This window comes from Haemorhous mexicanus, chromosome 1, assembly GCF_027477595.1.
Source record: "Haemorhous mexicanus isolate bHaeMex1 chromosome 1, bHaeMex1.pri, whole genome shotgun sequence".
Taxonomy (NCBI): domain Eukaryota; kingdom Metazoa; phylum Chordata; class Aves; order Passeriformes; family Fringillidae; genus Haemorhous; species Haemorhous mexicanus.
Window position 1 is genome coordinate 3,772,934 of NC_082341.1, and position 24,408 is coordinate 3,797,341.

Sequence of the window (24,408 nt, forward strand, 5' to 3'; positions counted from 1 at the left end):
AAATTAAATTCACAGCAGTTACAATGGGGAGGCAGAATATGCATTTAGTTCTAAAGATAGGTGGGTAAAAGGGCCCAAATCTCCCCAGATCATTTATAGAGTCAGTGGAGCAACAGGGGTTTCTCAGGGATGAATCCAAATCACCTTCCTCAGGCTTTTTGTAAATTGCCTTGTGTTGGAATAAGCAGAGGATGCTTTGTCACCTGTGCAAACCACAGAGTGGAAGACCTGCACACTCCTGGCATGACAACCTGCACTCAGAAAAAGCAAATTGGATCATCTTTGCTTTGCTCTGCTTTGCCCAGGAAAAATTTGGGATATTTGAGATGGCCCATACAGCCACTGACACCCGTGTTCCTGGATTTGGGAATGTTTCCTTGTGCGTTTTCCTTTCCAGAGTGTGTGTTTGGGATGCTGTGGGATACCTGAGGCCATGGGAGGGGGTTCCTGGATAATCTAGGGAAGCATCCATCCTTTATCATCTTCACTCAGAGGGTGGGGAGGCCCTGGCACAGGTGGCCCTGAGAAGCTGTGGCTGCCCCATCCCTGGAAGTGTCCAAGGCTAGTCTGGATGGGGATTGGAGCAGCCTGGGATAGTGGAAGGTGTCCCTAGGTGTTCCTAGGGTTTGGAACTGGATGACATTTAAGCTCTCTTCCAATCCAAAGCATTCCTCTGACTCTGGTCCAGGGGTTTTTCCAGATGTCTTCTGTCCTGCTGCAGTCACCAGAAGCTGATGCCTTGTGCAGGCTAAGCTAGAACAGAGGCTGGACAGAGCTCAAGAATAAAGCAGGGATTGATTCCAAGGATCTCCTCCATGGATGCACCTTGGGCAGCACCAGAGCCCAGCCAGGGCTGCACCCAAGATGACCCAAAATGGCCCCAAAATGCACGAGCGCTCCCGGGGTCTCTCCCTGGGATCAGCTCTGCTCCATTTGCACCTTGCAGTTCATTGTCCCAGCCCAGCTTTAGCCCAGGCACTCCCACCCTGCTTGTTTTTCTCTCTCCAGCCCACGGGGTTTGTGCTCCTGGGCTGAGATTTGGCTCATTTGTCCTTGGTGCCCAGCTGGAGCAGGAATTGTTTTGTCTCCCTGCTCTGTGCACAGAGCTCACCATGCCCTGATGTGAAGTTCAGACCCACACAATAAAGCAGCACAGAATCTGAGAATATAAAAGCTGAAACCCGAGGCATTCCTAGGATTCTATGGCCTTCCCCTGTTAGGATGTGTGATGAACAGAGGTTTGTGCCCAGGGAATCACCAGGGCACAGACAGCCCCCATTAGCCCGTGGATCAGGAGCTCTCAGTGCAGACACCACGGGAGCTGGTTGAACAGTGTCCCAGGCTTGCTTTGTCAGGGACATTTTGCTGAGTTTCTGGGCAATCACCTTTTCCCACTTGACACTTGTTAGCAGTTTCGATACTTCTGCTTCATGCCTTTAATTCCTTTGCTGGGTATGTTTCAACTATTTTAATGAGCCAATGATAAGTTTGAAGGGTGCTTGTCCAGCACAAAGCAAAACCATTTGTGCCAGGAGTGGGAGCACCATTAGCAGCCACAGCCTGGATCCCTGCTCTCAGTTCAGGGTCTAAGTGCTACAAAAGCACTTTAAAATACACCATTAAGCTTCCCCTTCTTTAAAGAGAATGGAGGGGTTTAAACCTGGAATTGACCTGAAATTCTTTTTTTTTCTTAAGAGCTTTATTGTAAATTGTTTAAACATTGTCACTATGAATACAAGGTCTAGTGGAAATAGCCCCTGCCCACAGTAGTGGATTGGAATTAGATGATTTTTAAAGTCCCTTCCAACTCAAAATTTTCAATGATTTCTGTGATTGTACAAAATACATAAACAAATCACACTTCATTTATTTTGATTTGGGGTTTTTTGTTTGTTTCTTTACTAGTGAAACAACTGTTGTACATCTTTAATCTATTTTATTTATTATTTTAATGATCATAAGCTAGAGCAGCTAATATGGTGTAGTCCTACCACAACCCAAATGGACAGAGAGTGGTTTTTGCCTTCACAGTTTTGGACTTTGAAGCCTAAAAAAATAAGCCAAGTCCTTTGCAAGTCGTAGGCTAAGGAACAAATTGCGAATTTCACATTTTCTGCACCATTATACTCTTAAGTTACCTGAAACTTGTCAAAATAAACTATTTACTGTGAGTGAGTTCTGCAGCTGTTCTGGATCTCTCCCTGGCTCACAGATTCTGTATGGTAAAAAAGGGTTAATTTGGAGTCAATGGAGGCACTGGGATAACAGCAGATAAAATTGGAAAGCTATCCTAGAAAGTGGGTACAAGATCCTGGCTCTCTGCTCCATTTCTAAGTATAATTTGGAAGAGTTCACTTCCAGTTGAGGGTCTGCTTTGCCTGCCATAAAAACAAAGAACATTCCTTTCCCTGAAGGGCAGCATCAAGTGAAGAGTGGAAAAGTAGAAACTGGCTCAATCTTTCAGGTGGACACCTGAAAAATGGTGCAGAAAATTAAATTTCATACATGACAAATTAAAGAATCATGAACAGTTCATATGTTAGCACAACAGATTTTGTTTATTTTTAAACCACCCCAAAATCCAATCGTGCTCTATGTACATAGGCAATACATGGGATAGCACACCAAATGTAGACAAAAAAGATAAAATATATTCTGGTTTATTTTGCTGGTGATTTTCATTTCTATTCTTTTTTCGTTGTCCATCCGCTCAAGTTGATGAAACGATCCAACCTATACATGTTCCTATGCCAATCCCACCTCACTTTCCAATCCCACCCTGTCTCTCAGAGAGGAGAATCCATCCCATTACCTCTGGGGGGTTTTGCTGAATGCTGGAATGTGCTGATTTTCTGTCAGTTCCTCTGGGCCTCATTTCTTACAGAAAATTTTTAGTGCAGAACAAGTATATCAGCACGTGTCTGCTTGAACTATATTCTACAGTTAGTAGGTAAGACCAGATAATGCTTTGGGTTACTCAGGAAATCATAAGTAGCACTCACACACACAAATTTAAACAGAAAATAATCTTCCACGTCATTTAGAGTGTTAATTTTCTTTCTCATTTCCAGTGTCGTTTATTTTGCTAAGCACTGCTGCAATTCTTCCCACTTGTCTTTATGCTCTTATTTTCTTACAAAACAGTACACTAGGCTTTCTGTATAAAACATATATATAAACATTTATATATATATATAATATATAAAAAAAAACCAAAGCAACCACCCCCAAAATGGACTTACAGGTCTGTATTTATCCCTCATTAGAAAATATACCGTGTTCATCTGTTTGTGGTCCCTGAATGTCACAGCGCTGGCTACTGGGATAGGGTCACAGAGAAAGGGGACTTCTTTTCTCCTTGTTTTGCTTTAATCACATGATAAATTTCACAAGGTGAACAAAAGCAGAGTAGTCACAGGAACCATCAGGTCCTGTTTACACGCTGGCACCACGTCGCTCTTGTTGCCATTGTTGCTGCTCTCTAATTTCAATTCTAGTTATTACTTCCCAGGAGTTAATATATCTTTTTTTTTTTTTTTTGTCACATAGGTTCTCCCCTCACAAGCAGCTGGATGCAGGCTCAGGGAGAATGAAACACTAGAAAGTCTGAAAGATCCTGTGACTCTGGAAATTCTTACCCCGCCTAACTTTTCTGGCTCTCTTTCTCAAAGATGATCAATCATTTAGGAAATTATGGGTAATTTTATATAGCAACTAATCTTTCCTTCCAAAAGATGCTTTTGGACGCTGATTTGAGACTGATTTTTTTTCCCATTCATTGTTGGCATTAGATGCCAGCCTTGCATTTTTGTATAACTACTGTTTTTTCAAGTGTAAGGCCTCTGTTATTGGTACAGATGATTCTCTGTTCTCAATATCTATTCCTTCAGGAAACAAACTGGTCATTGGAAATATTTATCATTACTGACTGATGTGTTGGGAGAGCCCCCCATGATAAATACACCTCAAAATTGGGTGGTACCAAGGGAAGGGTTAAACTTCAGCTCTATTTATTTAGGTCATGCAAAGGTGACCTAAATAAACTTCACCCCATTTTGTTTAGGTCGTGACTTCTCAACCTAAAGACTCTGTAACTGAAAAACCCCAGGTATAAAAAATGCTATTAGGATTGGGGGCTAAAAAAATAAAAAAACAAAGGAAAACTGTATTGAATTAAAAAAACAAAGTACTGCTTGCTGGTTTACAAAGAGTCTATAACACTGATAAAATCTTCGAAACCAATGTGCTGCTTTTTTTTTTTTTGCTTTTTTTTTTTTTTTCCCCTCTCTCCATGCCCTTCTTTATTTTGGCTTCATTTCAACCCGGGAGTTCATGTCATCCCCTTCCAGGTCATACTCTTCTACTTGGCCACTGGTCCACACCTTCATGCGGTCGGTGAGGTCGCTGGTTCTGGGCGCCAGGATGAAGTCGTAAATCAGGGCAGCACTTGCTCCTCCAATGATTGGGCCAACCCAGAAAATCTGGAATACAAATCCAAGCCATTGCATCAGGTATTTCTGCGTTTGAAACTACTCTAAATGAGGATTGTCACAGTGAAATTTGCAGCCTGTTCACCTGAATGTTTACTTAACCACGTGGCATAAAACCAGGAATTTGTCACCATGAGTTGGTGGTAGACCCAGAGGTGAATAATTGTGATTATATTATCAATTTGTGATATTTAAAATCAGTTTCCTGCTGCTAAAACATCTCTGCTACTCCAGACAGAGTGAGCAGGGGAGCATAATCTCTAAAACAACAGGGCATGACTTTCCATTCTCCTAATAAATTCCAGTGATAGGTGAATTTGAAAGTAATACTTCATGAAGACTTAATTAGGGGCTTAATTTGCCCCTAGAAGCTGCTTAGCTGGTGATATTGCAGTGATTGAACTGACCTGATCTCTTAAGAAAATTAAAATTTAGAAGGAGAGGTAATAAAAGACTTTTAGTAGACAAGCTGATTTTGTTAGAAATAACAAGATATTGAAGACTTTGCAGGGCCAAAGCACTACTGAGTCTGGAAAGTCTCTTTTATTCAGCAATATCAGTAGTTTAACACAAATTATTACATCTATCTTCTTCTGTATCTACAAAGGATAATAATTTTCCTATTAAATTCTGAAAATATCAGCTCCTCGCTTAGTTGCTTCCCTTTAGTGTCCTGATAATAATGCTCAAGTGGTAGACTCTGCCAAAATTTCCCCAGGGTCCTCCTTTTATGTTTTACTCTTTAGATGAAAATGGAATCTGAATCCAAAATTTTCACAACCCCATTGTATTACCACTAAATTTCCACCTGTGCCTATGCAACTGGCTGCCAAAATCATTACTAGGAGAGTTGGAACAAGTCCCATTTTATATATTCAAGAACACATGTTCATTTACAACTTTATATCAGCCTTCTTTACTGAGCTTTGGTGAAATACGTAAATTTTTGTGAAGAACCTCATTTTAACTACATTTAAATGCCAGGAATAATCTAAAATTTGTAGTGTTTCCAGAGCACTTGTCCTTGAAAACATATAAGCAGACACTCAGCTTTGAGATGCTGAACATTTTATTGGCTGTTAAATACTGGACAATCCATTTCTGTTTATAAACCTGCTTAAGAATCATTCTAAATTGGGTTTTACCAGGTTAAGCAATAGCACTTTACTAATTTAATTTAAATAATAAATACACAATGCAGGATTCTGTGTAATAAGGCTTAAACAATTAAAATGTTTGACATAAATAAATATAAAGGGAATAACCAGAGAAAACCTGCTGTATTGCTTTAAGTACAGAGACTGAACGAGCCTGAGGACTTTTTGTTTGCCTGAGGGTGGTCAGGATTTAAAAGAGAATATTCTTTGTTAGATGAAATGGAAACGCCAACTCTCTGACTTGGTCCTAATGATAGCTGTTGAAATGTTTCTGATCTTGTAGGTTATGTGTTTTCAGAGCCTCTTGTGAGTTAAACAAACTTACTCAACTTACCCAGTGATTTTCAAAGTTGTTGGCGATGAGCGCTGAGCCGAAAGATCTGGCTGGGTTAATTCCACAGCCGGTGTAATCAATCTAGGAGGTGGAAAGAGAACCACAGGTGAGGCACAGATGAAGCTTCCCCATCATCTCACTGGCCCACCCCGAGGTGGGACATGGCAGATACAACCTCTGAGGGCTAAAACTTACAGCAAGAAGATGGCCCAAGGCAACGGAGAGACCAATGGCCAGAGGCGCCGATCCCGAGACGTCGCTCCTTCTCCGGTCTGTGGTGGCCAGGACACACAGCACCAGCTGGAAGGTGGCAATGATTTCAATTCCCAGCCCTTGGCCTGCATTGATTCCCTCTGAAAGCTGCATGGAGACAAGAAGGAAAATGTTATTTCATATTCCTGCACGACTTCAAGCAGTGTAACAAAGTTCTGAGGTATTCTATTTCTTCAATATGAATCCGCACATCCATTTCCCTCCTGGGGTTCCTTTTGCTTAACAGGGGGAAAAATAGGAAGAAATAGAAAAAAATTGAAGAGAAGTTGGTTTTGAAACACTCCCTGCTGTACTCAAACCTAGGCATAAGCAGCTTTTTTTTTTTTTTTTTGAGTGGTTGCTGCTTCCAGCCAAAGTGAACACTCAGCCACTGGGCTCAGTGAGAGTGGAATTGATCTGTGTGAGAAACAAAGCAGCCAGAGAGACACCTTCAGCACAGTTTACTTTTCAGAAGTGAACTGTGGTGCCTTAGGACAGTCACTCATTGCTTCAGAGACTTCCACATTAAGATATTAATGTTCCACCTATGCTGTGAATTAATTGCCTGAAATTATGCCTCTAATGCCACAGGAAATACCCTGAGATTTCCACAGAGTTCATGGGGGACTAGTAGATGTGACAGAAGACCAAAAGTATGTAAAACACCTCTAGATATTAATATTTGGTCAATGTATCTCTAATTTGCACAGATAATGGTGTAGTCAGTGGAGATGAGACCCACTCACCTGATGAAATGAAGGGGATCATTTGAAAGCTCTGCCTTTTTTTTTATATAGATCTCATTTGACTAAAAGAGCTTAGACACCTAACTCACAAGTGAAATACTTTTTGGTTCCTTAGACTCAAACTGAAGCTCATTTAACTTCTTTGGGATACATTTAAAAAATCCCCAGTTAAGGGATCCCAAGGGACTGATGGGAGTGTTTCAATTTCCTGCTGAAGTGGATTATCTAGAAAAACTGAAACTGCCAGGGATAAATATTCCAATGGAATTATTAGTCATGAAATCAGCAGAGTTTCTTGTAAATGCTGTAGAGCATATTGAAACCATGGTGATTCACATAAATGGACATTACAGAGCAGAAATGCTGTCATATTTCAGGAGTACTGCTAAAATCTTGTGCCATACAAGAAACCATGGAGGTAAACCATTTGATGTTAAAGCAAGTTTTGAGTTCTGCTTTTAATTGCTGTATTCAGTGGTGTCTCCATTAAATCAAGGCAAGTGTGATACTGAGCTGAATAACTTGATGTTAAGCAGAAATAACTCACTTGCATGGATGGGATGAAACATGAGCTTGGCCACAGGCCAGAGAACAGAGAATGTGACTCAGAGTAGGAAGCAAACTCTGCAAAACTCATTTTAATTTGTGCTATCAGTGGGTTATCACATCTGTCAGAGCCCCTGCATTAAAAACTGCTGGGTCATTCATGGCAAAAATCCATAATTACATGTTATTGTGACCTGTCCAGAACAATGAAACCACGGGAAATCCTGCTATTAATCTGATTTTGTGGTTTATGCCCTAATTTCCCCAAAGCCAATATTTGAAAAAACCTTAAGACTTCTAGATGGTTAACTGAACTATTTCACTTTCCACAGGTGCTGCTCACATTTCTTGTTTCTTCTCTGTAACAAAGTTTAATATCAAATTCCTCAGCAATGGAAAAAAGTCTTTTGAGACTTTTCTCAGCATAAATCTGATATTTAAGTCCTGCTATTCTGAAACACGAATAACATATTTTTATAGCTTGCTCTTTAACATGCAGGAGTGATATCCTCTGAGCTGGATGTAGTTTGTCCACAAATAGAAGGAAATACTGATTGAAAGGATGAGTATTTTGGTTCCTTCAGCATCCACAGAGTGGAAACTGAAATCCATTGATGAAACCTTCAACGTTATTAGGACTGACACGTGAGAAGTGTGAGAAGTCTGACATAAATGCATCCATAAAAGATGCACTGAAAATTGCAGGATCTAGAAATTCATGCTTGACATCTCTGAATTAATATCCTATTGCTTTTGTAAGTTTTAAAAAGAAACACTTTTTTTCACTGTAGAAACTGCTGGATATTTGTCTCTCAACAAATTATGTTTCCAGTGTGTTCTCTTGTATCAAAACCAATTTAAGAATCTGGGCTATATACCCTCTGGAAAATCTTATCTCACATTTGGAAGGTCAAATGGCCTAACTTAAAAGCCAGGTAGCAAATAAGTGGCTGATGTGCACATGGCCAAAAGCAGATAAGAAACCAAATTCTTTTCCATCATAGTGCAACCCCAGAGAACCCAGAGCTGATGTGTGACACATCACTGTTAGCATTTGACAAAGCCTTGACATTTTAACAGATTAAACACTGGCCAGCCATTGGGCTTTCCCTTCACTTGAAGGGCTTCTATAAAAGACAATAAGAGCAAAACTATTCTTTAAAAACCTGTGATAATCCTTATCTTCGAGAGGGGGAAATCATATTCTTCCTTTCCCTCCAGGAAAAACACATTCTACAGCTGACGTGACTTGAGGTCATTCTCCCTGCTAATCAACACTTATGGATGGGCTGTGTGGGATCAAAGAAAACCTGGAAATATCATAGGAAACCTTTTTGCTTTCCTCTAGCCATGTAATTTTACACAGCCTGCCAGAAACATTAAAATTCTACTGTGAGAGCAAGGACTCTGGGCCATGCTCCAAAATGGGACAAACCCAGGCAAACCTTGGATGTCGTGCTGGGCCCTGTGGATCTGCAGTGTGTAAGTGTAGGATAACAGAATATTTATTTGCCTCCTTATCAGAGGTAAATTATCACTGCAGCAGCAGCCTGGGCCATCCATGGTACACATGGAACAGCACCAGTGTTCACCATCCCAGGCACATCCCAGAAAAGCTTTAGAAAGGGAATAGGAAGGGATACATTCCCTTCTGTCAAGTTAAAATGTACATGTTTATATTTATATTTATAGTATTTTTTCTTTTTATTTTTTATAGTATTGTTCTATTGTGTATATATTTATATTATTTATATTTATATTATTTATATTTCTAGTTCTATCATCCTCATTCACAGAGGATTTGCAAGCCTTACCCAGATAACCTTTTGCATCTTTTGAATCTGCTGGTTTAAGCTCTTGACAGAACCAGAGAGGCACAACCAACATGAGTTTGTCATCCTTTTCTCATATTTTCTGTATGTTATTCAGGTTTTTCAGGAATGTTTGAACTTTTTTGGAAGATTTTGTAGAATATCAGGTTCCAGAAGCTTCAGTGTTGTCTAAAGCTTAATCTGAATTTAGTAGGAAGCAGTACCACACATTAGAGACCTGACTAAAAATCAACAGCTGTTCCTAACATCTTCCATTCTGCTACTGAGAATATCCAAAATACAAGGTGCTCAATATCTCTGGTTCCTAAACAGACAAAATAATGCTTTGAAATGAGACACAGCCACTTCTAGGGCAGTGTTGGGGTGAAGAGAACCCTTTCCAGTGACCTGTACCCACACTGCAATGCCTTTTTCCCTGCACTGGTACCTCTTACCAGGGGTCACAGAGTATGTGGGCTGACACTGCATCTGTCCTTGATGCATCTGCTGGGAAATCTTTGACATTTCTTTGCAGTCCAATAATCCTCATTAAGGTAACACAAAAATTGGCAGAGGGCAGAGAACAGCACAGCAACTCCCTGAGATTTTCAGCCTTCAGACCTGGGATACTTGAGGAGTGGATTCAGTGCTTTAAGGAAACAAACATGCTCTAAGGGGTTAAATGAAACACACAAGCCCATATTCATCTCCAAAGGAGTCTACATAGACTTCTTTTCCTTTTTTGTTCACATGAATAACTCCACTCAACTTCAGTTCTAATGTCAGTGTTTTGACAGAAGAAGCACCAGAAACACACATAAGAAATGGGCTGAATCATTGTCAGGATGGGAGAGTTGTCTGTGGACACATTTATCTGATCAGCTGAATCAATCTTGGCTGCATCAGCTTGCAGGGAGTAATTCCCCCTCGACCTCACAGCTCCCAGACAAGAAGCAGAACACACAGACACTCCTAGGGAGGTGCATCCTCCTGTGAGCTGAATTCCACCTTTTCCACCCTTAACAATCCCATGATTCCTATTTTTTCCCCTCAGTTCAACTGTGAATCTGAACATGGTCATGGAATAAAAATCTACCAGAATTCAGTAAATGTACAGAAGTAACATCTTATTCAGAAAACTCCTGAGATGCACCTGACTGGAAACTAAGGAAGCACTGGAGGCACAGTGGCTCAAGAGACATTTAAATGAGGAATGTTAAACCCCAAAAAACGTTATCTAGACATGAACATGAGAGCAATCAGTTGAGAGGAACACCTGCTTTATGTCTTAGGAAACGGGCAGTGGCCACATCGCTTCCAGCTCTCCATAACATCACACAGGAGATGGGAATTACGAAACTTGTTTCCCACAAGTGCCCTTAACTGCCATGTTTAGCTGACTGCCTCCCACAGCAATCATTTGGGCAAATTAATGGTATGTTTTCTTTCCTTTTGAATTTTTTTTTAATTTCTTTTTTTTTTTTTTTCTTTTTTTTTTTTTAGGGCAGGATATTTATGAGTTGACCGCCTTCGGAAGAGAAACGGGGACAGGAAATTAAACTGGCCCAAGGTAAACCCCACTGTGTACTTCTCTAGTGGCTTCATATTTTTCTCATTACCAGTGAAAGTTCAAACCTGTTTCCCGTTATATGGATAAGACACTTTGTTATGCAAGGGGGCTCCATCACGTGGGGCTGAGCTCCATCTCATCCAACAAACCCTCAGCCCTGGATTGGAGCTTCCAGCAGGGCCCAGCTTCCTTTCATATAACAGGGATTAGTTTCTCATTGTTCCAGAAAAATAAAAAAAAACCAAAAAACAAAAAAAGAGGCCTCTGGTATTGCAGAAGTCTATTTTTTAGTAGGGGAATGTCAGCTTTCCCCATTCTTATGAAACAGCAGAGTGAGCCCTGCCTGCTGGTGTGGTTTTGAGGGAGAAAATTTAAGCCATGGCATTTTTAATGGCTGGGACTTCTCTTCCTTGCATATCCCCACCATCCTCACCTAAATTATTACCTTTTCTATGCCTTGTCAGACATTTTTCTTAAAATTAGCATTTTATTCCAGTAAATTCTTGCTGTCTTACAGCATTTTTTTTCTTATAGCTTAAAATGTCTCTTCTTTGACTTTCCTTCTTTTACTGAATAAGGAAAACTCTTCACAATAGTTTAGACGGTTCATTCTCTCTTCATCGCCCCCTCTTTTGAAATATTAATCATTCTATTTTATGCCAACTAGCTATCATTTAAGTGTTTGGCAGGCAAAGTTCTTTGATGGGATGTTCTACAAAGGTAATCTCAGAAATTCGTCTCCCTACTTCCCTCCGAAGCACATCCCACTGTCTTGCCTGTCATTTTGTTTGACTTTTCTCACTCTTCCAGCTCCAACTCTGTCATGAAAAGAACTTGATGATTTCCATATTGATAGCATACCTTTATTCTCCTGGAAGTCTATCCCACATCTCCATAGCTATAAACCTTGAGTGATAGTCAGAATTGATTCAGATTCACCCCTGGCTGTTTGACTACACTTATTCACTTCTACCCCTGCTTTTTGACAGTACCACTGTGAAATGGATGTTTCTGTACCCATTAATTGAGCATTAGGGATTCAGGGAGTACAAAATCTCATTTCTTTAGCAAGAGAGACAGACAAAGATCTAAAGAGTTTCACTTAAAATTATACGACAGGAGGACTCAGCAGCTGCTTATAAATTAGCTTTGGATTGTATCCTACATCAACAATGGAAGCATTCAGCAGAACCTGGGGACAAAACACATTGTCCTCTGCTCGATTATCCTTCCTATAAATACAGCCTTAAGAGCTCTAAAGGGGACTCATTCAATTCCCAAAGCAGAAATCATATTTTCCGTTCCTTAGGCAGCAGACACCCTCCAGGAACGAGGCTCAGCTCCCTCCTCCACCCTCTGCAGGCTGAGCAGAAATTATCCAGGGCTTTGTGTTTTAGTGCCATGGAGAGAAAGAGGGGAGAATGATTATTATATTAAACCAGAGCACATAAAATTTGGATGTCAGACCAAGACAGGCAGTAAAAGTTCCTCTACAGGACTTGTCTTTAGCACAGCTGGTCAGGCACAGAAAATTATTTTTATTTACACTTTTACTTTTTTGATGTGCCTCTGGGAAAGTTGCTTGGGAGAATTTTTTTTTTTTTTTTTGGTTAAATGTTGCTGCTGAGAAATAAACAACTTCTATTCAGCGGATGAGGGATTGTGAGGCTTTGTAATTTTTTTTCTTTACCCAGCCAAACCCAAGCTAATAGTTAATTTTGTGTAATAGTTGAAGCACTCATTTGTACCACAGTGCTGTTTAGTATCTCCTTTTTTACCAGCCCAGAAGGAGATAGTATTTCAGTGGGGGATTTTGAGTATATCTGAATTTTGAGCCAAATAGAATCATCCTTTTTATATTGTTACTAAAATAACACCTGGATTTGCACAAACCTCACTGTATGGTTATTGGCAATTCCACCAAAGTAATATTCAATTTATATTTTTAGACAAACTCCAGAAAATCTGTGAAGTTCTCAAAATGTATGAGCCATAAATAAGCATTGAACACTTGGCATTTCCATGGGCTTAAAAACCAGCTCTGAGCCTGTGCAACACATTTCAGGAACTGGGGGAACAATTCCAGCTCCTTCATTTCTCCACCTTGTTCATCCAGCAAGAAGTCCCAACAAAGGAATGAAAAGGGGCCAAACCTGACCTTACCCATTCCAGGCACAGTCATCAGTGCCCTCAGGAGGAGCTGTGTGTGTGAATGTGTAAGGAAACGTGCTACATTTCTGCTCTGAAAGCCTTCATTGACTCCACTTGGCACAGAATTAACCTGGAAAAGTTGAGTCTTCTGTGACACCTCCCAGTGGTTCCTAGAGAGGGGATGCCCAGGACTCATCCAGGGAAGCACACAGAGGATTTCTTTACTCCTTTCTAGCCTAGGAGTTGTGCCTTGCAGAGCTCTCAGGCCACATTTTTGCCCTCCTGCTGTTTATAGTTTCCTCCAGGATGCCTGTCAGGCCCTGTATATTTGATTTAACAGGTTGACATTGTGCCTCAGCCTCAGATCTGCTCAGTTCAATGGAGCTGCAGCAGTCAAACACCAGCACTGGCTCTGGATGCCAGGAAGATCAGCATTTTCCCATCAATTACACATTAATAAATACTCAGGGCTCAGAATGTTCCCAGCCAGGCCAGAAAAACCTCCAGGAGACAATTGTGGTACCGGGTGAAGACCCCTCTGTTATTGAATTCTCTCCATTAAGCTGGAGAATGGACAAATAAGCAAAAATATACTACTGCCCTAAAGAAAACAGGCAATTTCCTCTGGAGACAAACAGGAAATTTTTCAGGGGCTATCTTTTCTTCCTTTAGTATTTGTGATGTGGTTTGGTATTCTTGCTTTAAAAATGCTTCACTTAAAAATATCTCTACAGATAGTGACAGTTTTTAGGATTCTCTGATTAAAGAAATGGCATTCTCAGCTCCCTGAAGGTTTACATTAACTGCTAAAACCCACAAGCCCTGCTACAAAAAACTAGATTATTTTTTTTCTTACCATTGCACCAATTTAACCAGATTTAATCCATAATATCAATTCTCTTGCTGGGGACATTTCCATTTGTTCTCAGGCTGTGGTCCTTGCCATGTCAGATCTTGGTTCAGAACCCACACCTATTATTAGATTTTTTTTTAAACTTTCCAATTAATTTAAACTAAAAATTGAAATTTGGGGTTATCTCATCTGAATAATCTTTCTGTCCATCTGTCTCTGGTGTGTGAGTGTGTTTGGGGGTGTGCAAACACAAAACACACAGAATATACACAGAACACCCAAATATATTGGTGTAATCACAGAACTCTGTGGAAAGGAAACCAAATTTAACAGTTTATTGAACACTCAGGAAAGGTGGTGGCAAAATGAATTTTACTTTAATTCTACTTAGTTTGACAGTTGATCTAACACACACAAAAAAATCATTTTCTGAAAATCCCACTCCACTTGTATTACAATATTAACTAACCTACCAAATTAATAATGTTTTTAGATCTATGGCAACTCATTGTTTTAAACAATTTTAAACAAGAATTCCTATAATTTCTAAGCAGAAATAAATGAAGAGAACCTTTAGTTTGAAGCCTGCAGAGCATTTTCCAAATGCTCATCCTTGAATCCACTGGCACAAAACCCACTTTGCTCTCCTCTGCTCTAGCACAAAAGGACAGGGCTGCAGGAGGATGAGCACCAAGGGCCTCTCCCTGTCCCAGCAAAGGCTGGGCTGCTGCATCCCTCCGTGCTCCCTGCCAAAATCCCAGATACGGCTCTACTATTGGAGAGGCACTAAGCAAACCTTCTTGGAAATGGAAATCAGATAAAACGCTCTGAGATCTGAGATAAGGATTAGAGCCACAACCCCACATTCTCTGGGGAATGGGTGATAACCATCAGGTTTACATCTCAGCCCAGATGTTTCTGCTGTCACTGTGTGAACTCATTAAAAAGTGGCCGAGACCGTGGCCAGTTTTGAGCAGGTGCCTTTCCTGTGTCCCACCTGCCCTGCCTGGGGCCTCTCAGTACAATGCTGGCAAGCCTTAAAAGCCCTCTGCTGCAAAAACTGACAGTGAACAATGAGCCATTGTTGTGACAGTCTTTGTTCAGAAATAAAAATCCCAGATCAATGTCATGTACCGGAACCATTTTGCTCATTTTAAAAATGCAGCAGCATTTTGTCCCTTGTGAATGTTTGAGTCCTCCAGCATGCAGAGGCAAGGTGGGCAGTGGAAGCCTAACCTGGATCAAAAATAGGCAGGGCAGAAGGCAGAGACAGGGAGAAAGAAGCTCCTCACAGTCCTAGACTTGAGAAAGGCTCAAAATATTATCTGCATTGAAAAAAAAAGTCATCCAAGGGTTTTTCAATAAGCACTAAAGGTCAGGATCTCAGCTGCGAGTCTTGTCCATCCAGCAGCACCTCTGGAGCTGCAATTTTCCACAGTGACTCAGAGGAAAAGCAGCATCACTTACTCAATTGTCCCCTCACACTGTCAAGCTCTCAGTTTATTTTGGATGTTCTTCCAACTGGAGCCGGCTTTGTTTAATTGGAGGTTGGAGAATGGGCTCGTAGGGCGCGGGCACGAGGAGCCAGGGAAAGCACAAGGCAAACACTGAGTCATCCTGGGCAACCAGGCAAGTCCTGCTCCCCATGGTGAGAAGGCCATGGTGTGGACCAAATGTGGAAAGTGTAGAATTCCCCATGGGGAATCCCCTCTGAGACAAGTTTCTAAAGGATGGGAAGCATCCAGTGGGGAATATCAGGAGAAACACTTCAGTGCTGACCCACAAACACCAGCAAAAGGTGTGGCAGGTCTCAAGTGCACTAAAGGGAATTCCCAGTGCTGGTGCAACATTATGTTTGCACTGGAAATGCAAATTGGGAATTTGTTAGGAGAAAATTCAGCAGCATGGATGCTCTAAAGATCATCTGCAGACGACAAGGATGCACATATCTAATCACCTCCTATGCTCCACTCTCCTGGGGACAAAAAATTGTTCATCTTCCCCAGGTAGCAGAATAGGACTGGAGCATGTAGACAGTAAAGGAAAAAAACCTAAAAATCTCCAGCATTGAGGTTCCACGTTGCTCTGATGCTGCTGGATCACAGTCCAGCTAAGTGGGAGTAGTTATGGAAAAAGGACTCATTCCCATCCCTGGAAGTGTCCAAGGCCAGGTTGGATGGGCCTTGGAGCAACCTGGGGCAGTGGAAGGTGTCCCTGCCCATGGCAGAGGGTTGGATCTTTAAGGTCTCTTCCAACCCAAACTATTCCATGATTCCGTGGTCCTGTGGTGTGCCTTTGGTGAGGCTGGAAGGTCAAAGCAGCAGGTAGTGGGCTGGCATGAGGAGGCAAAGACAGCAAAGGCCTCCTTTTTCCCTGCCCTTGAGAAATCCAGAGCTGGACACAGAGTGTTTATTCCCAAAGGACATGGCACCCTCATGTGCACCAACTCTGCCGTGGCTGATCCTGACTTGGGCAGCCCCAGGGAGCAGCACAGACACAGCCAGTCACAGCAGAAATTCAAAGGTGTTCCAGCAACCAGTAACACTCCATGCTCCAGGAATAGCATCCATATGAATATTCACCTGTCTTAAAATGACCTCTGAATCCACTGACCACAGATCTCCTCTGGCTTTTCCAGAGAGCTCCTTAGTTACACAAACAACATTTATCAGTCCACTGGGTGTTTTCTAAACCCAAGCCCTCCCATTTGTTATTCTTGGTTGTTTTTCTTTTCCCTTTATCTACCCGAGCAATGTTACCTTCTGTTTTTCTTGCCTACAATTTTTGATCCACTTATAACTTTTAAAATAATATCTTCCATCATAAACTTGAAGGAAGAGTTTTCAAATTGTTTCCAAATTATAGCCCCGAGAGTTTGGGGACACACTTCTGGCACTCTCATTACTATGCCAAAACACAGAAAACTATGAAATTGTGAAAATTGTGAAGTGGTGTCTGCATTTGTCACAAAATTCTAATTATTCATATATACCTATATATTTAGCTCAGGTTATTATATACATACATACATATATATATATATATATATATATATATATATATATATATATATATACAGATAAATGGATAGACAAATAGATATACAAATATGAAATATAGATATACAAATATGAAATATAGATATACAAATATGAAATAACCTGAGCTAAAGAAATTTTCTGACCATGTTTTTAAAAGTTTGCTAAAAGTTCTCCAGATAAACACTGTTCAACAGCAAATATTGTGTTACTTGACAGCACAGAAGTCTCTTCTCTCCCCTCTTTCCTGCTCGAGCTCTTTGTTGGTCATTAACTGCCTGTGCTGAGTAGTTTGTTCCATTATCCAAACTCCAGATCTGTCCTCACCAGACAATAGCCAGCTCTGCTGGCAGATGAGTGCATTTTGGATCTTGTATTCTCTATTCTTACAGCTTTACCTAATGGAAATTTGTAACATGTAGTAATCCAACTTAAAAAAAAAAAAATACAAGATGATGTAAGGAAAAATATTTAAATTTTTTAGAAGAGCAAACACGCTGCATACTCCTCTTCCAGCCTCTCCAATTCTCAAAGTTTTTACTTTGGAGTACAAGCCACTACTAAAATATATTGGAAGTTAAGTGTCTTAAAAGGATTCAGTAATCTAAATACATCTCTGAGCGTTGTCCAAAATGTCTTACTTGGGACCAGCCAAAGTAACTAAAAATATGTCTGTTGACTTAAGCAAAGTTTGGATCAAAATCCTAACGTGTGACTGCTTTGCTTGTCTTAGTGTAAACCAGACCTTAGTACTGAACATGTTAAAGGCACATCCTGCATTTTCATCCTCCCTTCTTCTTCCTCAGCCTTGCCCTGTCCATGGCTGAGTTTTGTGCTTCATTTGATTGTGTTTCCTTTCTTCCCTTTGTGCAATGGGAAAGACATGGATTTATCCCACTTAATTTTGGATTCTTAGCAGAGGCTCCCAAGCCAGGAGCCTCAGCATGGCAAAGAGCAGCTGGGTGTCTCTGGAAGAAACTCAACAGTTCTAGAGGCTGAAGTGCCTCTCTTTGTCCCTCATTCTCTGTGGATTAGAGAGCAGCCAGTGGAAATGGGTTCTCAGCTTGGTCCCTCAGTGCAGGACCTGCAGCCAGGCAGGAGAAAGCCAAATTCAGGCATGCAACCCCACCCAGTATCCACTGGGAACACTGGATGGCCACTCACTCCATTACACTGCCCCCACCACATTTTTCCTGTAAAAAACACCTCTCCAAGAGCACAGCAGGGTCAGAACAGAGGACAAAGCCACACATCCAGACCCTCTTCCCAAACATGCAGCACTCTCTTTTTATTCCTTTTCTGAGCAGGGAATCCACCCCTTGTTACCACAAGAAGGGTCAGAAGAGAGAGCAGCTGGCAGGGATGCCATCTCTGAGCCTCTCCCCTTCTTATCCTCAGGCTAAAACCCATAACAATCCAACTCTGTGGTTTCCCCTTGCCAGCTCTCTGCTGCAGAAGGCACCTCGGTGCTGTGGATTCAGGATGTGCCCCACTGAGATCTGCTCTGCACGAGCACAGCCCCTCTGCTGCTGCTCCCCCTGCCTTGGGCTCAGACCCAGCTCCCCCTCAGCCCTCCCCTCCCCAGGCACTCCAGGCTTGTCACTGGGAAATGAATGGATTAGCTTTCCTTCCCTTTTCATTCCTTTCCTCTCCAGTTCTCTCTCTCAAGGCAGAAGAGCAGCTGCTGCCCTCACTATCCCCAGGGGGGTCTCCCCACTGCTCCTCCAGCCAGAACATTTGTAAGTGGATGTGAAAGAAAAAAGAAACAAATATCTGAATATTTTCCAACGACAAACAGTGAGACCAGAGCTTTTAGAAACTATAGTCTCTGTTATTCCATTGCACAGAAATTGCTGATCGATTTGTAAAATTTATATGATGGAGACTTGACCCTGCCTGGTTTTGTAGCTTGAGGAGTTACTGACTGAGGAGCAAAAAGAACTTCACCCCCCTTCACAAATAGCCAGGTTTAGAGCTTTGGTTAGAGGAAGGAACCAGTCATCAGGATTTTATGGAAGCAAAAGGGAAAAACCAAGCTTAAGTGCTACCAAAACCAGACCTCCCGTGTTTAATGGCAGTTGGACCTCTCGAGGAAACCACTTGGGCAGACACCCTGTCCCATGTGGTTGAGCTGTTCCCTCTGTCAGTGGTTTCAGAGGAAAAGATCACATATCACACTTGCAGCCAGAGCCTTCTGGAGTCAATAAAATTATTTGCTCTTCTTCCCCAAAATGTTTTTAGTTAACCCATCAAATTTTCCAAAGCGCTGGCAGGATGGAATAGCTGCAGGCACCAGGAGAGAGGGAGGTGAGCAGGCAGCTCACAGAGTAACACGAGTGTGGATGATACTGAGCTGCCCAGGAATCGCCTTAATATCAGATTTTATTCTGTTTTGAACACTTTACTCATGTTCTGAATTAACTGTAATGTCAAATTACAGCATGCAAAACCATATTGCTGTTTTTCCTAAGTTATTTCAGAAGAGATGTTGCATTTGCAGTTTTATGTCCCAAATACCCTTGTGACTACAAATGGGCAGAAGGTTTCAAATTAGCTCAATTTACAAACTGCAGTCAGGAATATTTTGAAAGAAAGAGGCCAAGGAAAATATGTAAAATACTTGTTCTTAAGAGATCAGGTCAAGTAAGTGACCAGAAGGAATTTCCATTTATAGCACTGTGTGTCCTGCAGTGGCTGTAGCACTGCCTCTGACAGGGGGATGATTTTAAGTTTAAAAGTGTATTTATCCTTTTTTTTCTCCCGTATTATTCTGCAACAAAAACAGCAAAATGACATTTTGAGGAGGAGGAGTTGTGGCCAGGCAGTTTTTAGGCAGCATGATGTGAGCATGTGTCTGGGGGAGAGCTGGAACCTGCACCCCAGTTACCTGTACCTGCCTCACTTTTCCTCCAATTTACACGTGAGAATTCAGGATTTGTCCAATTTTTGCCCAGAAATGCACAGAAAGGGCAGCTGGGATTCTGCCAGGCAGGATCTGAGCACTCTCCCTAATGCAACAGGTACTGCTCACACCTTTGGGGATGGGATTTCTCCTGCTGCACACCTCTCTGCCCCCATGGGTCCTCACTGCAGCCATCACCAGTATACACAAACCATTAATTAAGTACTGAAAATGAACCACACTCACAGAAGCCAAAACAACACTGGTGTATGCACATTAATCAACATGTCACCTTAGAGACCCTCAGAACCACTAAAGGCCATAAAACTGCCAGTGATTTCAGTGTTCAATTGGCATCAAAAGCCACCTTTCAGACAAAACTGAACATAAGGAAAACTGATCACGACCAGAATGTCCTAAAGCTCCTAAATGAGGGTGGGGAGGAAGGACCATCCCTGTGACATCCTGGTTATCAGTCAGGACTGGATTCTCTCCTACAATAAACAGTCAGGCTCTCCGAGGTCACCAGCACCAACAGAGCCCCCATATCTTCAGTAAATTACAGCTGCTACATTTCTACTCTAAAAAAAAAAGAAAATAAAGGAGGAATTCAAAGTTTCTACTTACAGCATTAAGCCCCAGGGAGTTTCCTGGGAGAGAGGAGGTGACTCCTGAGAGAATGGCTGTGGCCACCACTGCCCCCAGGCACTGGGCGAGGATGTACATGAGCGCCTTGAAGATGCTGATCTGGCAGCTGAGCAGCAGCCCCAGGGTGACAGCTGGGTTCAGGTGTGCCCCACTGATGTGGCCCACGCTCTGAGCCATGGTAGCAATGGATAACCCAAAAGCCAGAGAAACCTTCACGTTGTCCTGAGACCTCGTTGATGTTTTGTTGGCCACCACGGGGAAGTTGAAGCCCAGAGCCGAGCCAATGCTGATAAAAATGAAAAGGCTCATGGCCAGGAACTCGGCCACCACTGCCCTCCAGAATATTTTCTTTCTGAATTCACTAGCCATCTTTCCTCTTTCTTTCTCTCTCTCCCCTCCTCACTTTCCCTTCGCCCTCTCTCTTTTCCTTTGCCTGATATTTTCCCTTTGAGCTCTGAAGAGAAATCTGGAGGAAAAATACAGTCCTTGGATTATTTATAGGGCTTTGGGTGGTCTGTAGGAGGGAAGGGGTGTTGCACAAAAGGAGGAAAGAACATCTACATAGATGCTGACTGCTAGATTGATGTAAGACACTGTTTGCCTGCCAAAGTTTTTTTCTTCCTTTTTTTTTTTTTTTCTCTTTTCCCCTCCCTTAACGGCGTTCGATCTCTGCCGCCGTTTTTAAGAGGCTTTTTAAAATTCTTGGAAAAATCTTTAGGAGAGCCTTAGGAATTTCAGCCTCACTTCTTTAACTCCTGTGTCATCTTTCAGCGTGTGGATCGGGATGAAAGCTTTGATGGGATTTCTGTCTGGAGCTGAAACAGAAAGCAAAGTTATCAGTGCAGGCTGGTAAGTTATTCACGCTCAGCTTCAGTGGCAGCAGATAACAGCTGAAAGTAGTAAATAAGACTGACAGCTAAATCCACACTTCAGAGGCTTCAGTAGCTCTGTTTCTTTTGAAAAAAAAAAGGTAGAAATGTCCCTTCTGCTGGCTCTGTGGACTCGGAGATGTTTTGGATGCCAAGTCTGGCGGCTGTACGGACACTCTCGGATTTACACAGCTCACACGAGCTGGTGTTCACTTGTGAGGGAACATTTTTAATCTCTGTGTAAATCTGCCATAACACTGTGGTAAGCTGGAAGCTTTAAATGCATGTAATTTGGATGCCAAGGAGGATTTTTTTTTAAATTTATTGTTTTAAATTTATGTCATTTCTTCACTTTTCTGCTTCCAAGAACGGAGGCGTCTCGGGGTTTCCCCAGCCTTCCCCTTCTGACTGGCAGGGAAAAAGCCAATTTGGGGACTTCCTAGCCCAGGTCCTGCAGTGGAAGCCCATCTCTCACCACCCTGCTGAAGGTCAGCTCAGCTGTCCTGGCTGTCTCCAGGGAGGCTCTGCCCCTGCTGAGCCACAGGACTGGCCAGACAGAGGGACAGAGGGGACAGCAAGGGAGAAGGAAATTACATGCTTGGTTTTGCAGACAAAATGAACCTCCCGGCAGTGCCAGAGCCTCTCGGAGCGAAAGGTCTCAGTGCCTGGCTTTACCTCGGCGGGGCTGGGACACACGGCTCGGATTAACCCTTGAGCTCCCAGAGCCCTGCCCCCTCCAGCAGCTGCGGGTGCCTCCGGCTGGAAATCCCGGGGTCTGCTCTGACTTAAAACCAAGGAAAATCTGTTCCAGAGGCAGGAAGTAATTGCCCAGGCACAACTCTTGAAGGGTGGATGTTTAAAAGCAGCCTACTTCCCTGCCTCCTCTTTTTTCTCTTTGTTCTTTAATACACTGGTAACATCTTCTGAATTGTTCTTAAATTAATTCAAGGCTTTTTCATTTGGACAATATGCCAGGAAGAAAGAAAAAATTGAATACACACCTGGATGGTATTAGACAGCCAATAACTGGGGTTTTAAAATATATTTGGTTTTCAAAAGATGATTCAGTGACAGAGCTGAAAACAGTTTAAATAAAAGCCCAGATGTCTGCAGCTTGACATACCCAACTTCTCATTCTTACTAGGCATCAGATGTTCTTGATTTTTCACATAGCCAATTTTATTTCGTTTTTGTTTTATGATACACTTACAAAACAGGACTGTACCAGTGAAAAAGGAAAAAGTAAAGAGTGGGATTTCAATGAGGAACAAAGTGACAGACAAATCAAAAATCAAATTTAGCCAAATAGTGGAACATACTGGAATTTTAATATAAGATACACTTGATTGCAGTTGTATCCTGACCAGTGGAACTTTTAATTTACTGCAAACACTATCTGAGACAAAGATCTCCAGTGATCAGCTTCCCTGGTCCTTCCAAGAGGGTGCCCAAGACCCAGGCAGGACGTGTATCACACACCTCAGGGAAGTGAGACAGCAGAGCTCTGTGAGTAGTTTGCAAGAATTTCCATGTGTCCCAAACTGGCCTCTGTGGGATGGAGCTGCCCAGATAGTCACCCTTGTCCACAGGAAACTCCCTCTTTACTCACCTCTTCCTACAATTAGGAACTGGGTGACCAAGCCACCTCTGTATCAGTACTGATAAGGTGAGGAAGAACCCCTCCAAGGAAAACTTTCAGAAGGTGGAAAAATAGACTGGGGAAGTATTGCAAAATGCTCCCCTGATTTCTGAAGTCTCCTCTCAGTGTCCCTGACTGGCCTGTGCCACAGACAGAACCCCAGGAAAGCCAGACCTTCATGTGAAGAACACAAACATTAAATGTACCTCAAGAGGAGAAGGCTGGGCACCACCTTGGTGTTGGTCACCTCACACTGGCATTTTCATCCTGGGACTCTCCATTTGTCTTTTCATAAATGTTACCAGCCTCTCTTGTTATGTTTTGGAACTTCCTGCCACAGTAAATCAACAAAATGGTCATTCAGACAGAAAAGGAAAAAAAAATCTGAAATAAATTAAAGACAACCACAGGGAATACACACAAATAAAAGACAAGAGACAGAGTTTTCCTGTACATAGAAAAGCCACCAAGTGAGGAAACAGAAAGGGATGGCAACAAAAAAACAAATATTCTGAACAAATAGAGGGAATTTCGGACAAATAAATTATACAACTGTGTCAGTGTAATTAGGAAAAAGGGGAGAGAAAATGTGAGCAGAGAAAGCACACATCAGTTGGACTTCAGAAATGTCCACCACAACACAAAGCTAACTGGTGCTCAGGGCACTATGTCACTTTTCCAAAAACCAAGCTCCATCCCATGTTACTCAGGTTGATGGCAAAGACCCTGGAGCTTGGTAAAGTGAACAAAGTACACTCAGACCCCAAAACCACCAGAAGCCCAAAAAAAGGGAAAAATCCAATTTCCTGCATATCAGATAAGCTGGGGTTTGTGCAGAAAGCTCTTTTGGGCATGATTTTAGCTTATCCACCACACTTGAAGGTGAAGTTTAGATTTTTCTAGAAATAGAGATGTTTGCCAAATATATGTCAGTGTTTAGGACAGGCAGTTAAGAACAGATCTGTTGGGAACAAGAAGGAAAAAGGAGCTTTTTATCTGAGGGGTGATTCTTCTCAGATGATTTAGACCAGAGTATTCCCAACCTCTCTTTGATTTAATTACACTAGAGACAGCTGAGTGAAAAATCAAGCTCACTGGAATGGGTTTTTCATAGCCAAGATCTCATGGCTGACTCCTTTTTTGCATGAAACAAATCCAATTTTGGAGGGCTGTAGCACAAATGTCCCTTAACATTTCATTCAGAAAACAAATGTACTTGTTGAAGTGGTAGGCTTTGTTCTGTGATCCCACCCATCAGATTGCTTGGGATCTTTGCTTTTTGAACAAGAAACAAATGTCAGTGACTTCAAATTTGGTCTTGGCTGACATGAAATCTCTGGGAATTTCCCTCTTAGGTGAAGGAACAGTCAAAGTCTAAGGGCAGAAGGAATGAAAGCAAGTC

The 24,408-nt window shown here is 41.9% G+C and overlaps 1 protein-coding gene across 1 annotated transcript; it reads right to left on the reverse strand.

The window, feature by feature from the left end:
* Positions 1-2,537: 2,537 nt before the first annotated feature.
* On the reverse strand, positions 2,538-20,989 carry AQP1 (aquaporin 1 (Colton blood group)). Its single transcript, XM_059838679.1, has 4 exons — positions 20,478-20,989; positions 6,177-6,341; positions 5,982-6,062; positions 2,538-4,481 (listed from the first exon to the last, which is right to left on the reverse strand). Exons 1-4 carry the CDS (start codon positions 20,865-20,867, stop codon positions 4,302-4,304), a joined length of 816 nt encoding a protein of 271 aa, XP_059694662.1. The 5' UTR covers positions 20,868-20,989; the 3' UTR covers positions 2,538-4,301.
* Between the last annotated feature and the right edge of the window lie 3,419 nt (positions 20,990-24,408).

What these genes read in the sequence shown, in the direction of transcription:
- AQP1 (XM_059838679.1), bottom strand. Translation starts at nt 20,867, where the DNA reads ATGGCTAGTGAATTCAGAAAGAAAATATTCTGGAGGGCAGTGGTGGCC. An exon ending in CCTTGGGCCATCTTCTTGCT is followed by an intron (nt 6,063 to 6,176) that starts GTAAGTTTTAGC and finishes TCCACCTCCTAG; the next exon opens with ATTGATTACACCGGCTGTGG. An exon ending in ACAACTTTGAAAATCACTGG is followed by an intron (nt 4,482 to 5,981) that starts GTAAGTTGAGTA and finishes TTTGTATTCCAG; the next exon opens with ATTTTCTGGGTTGGCCCAAT.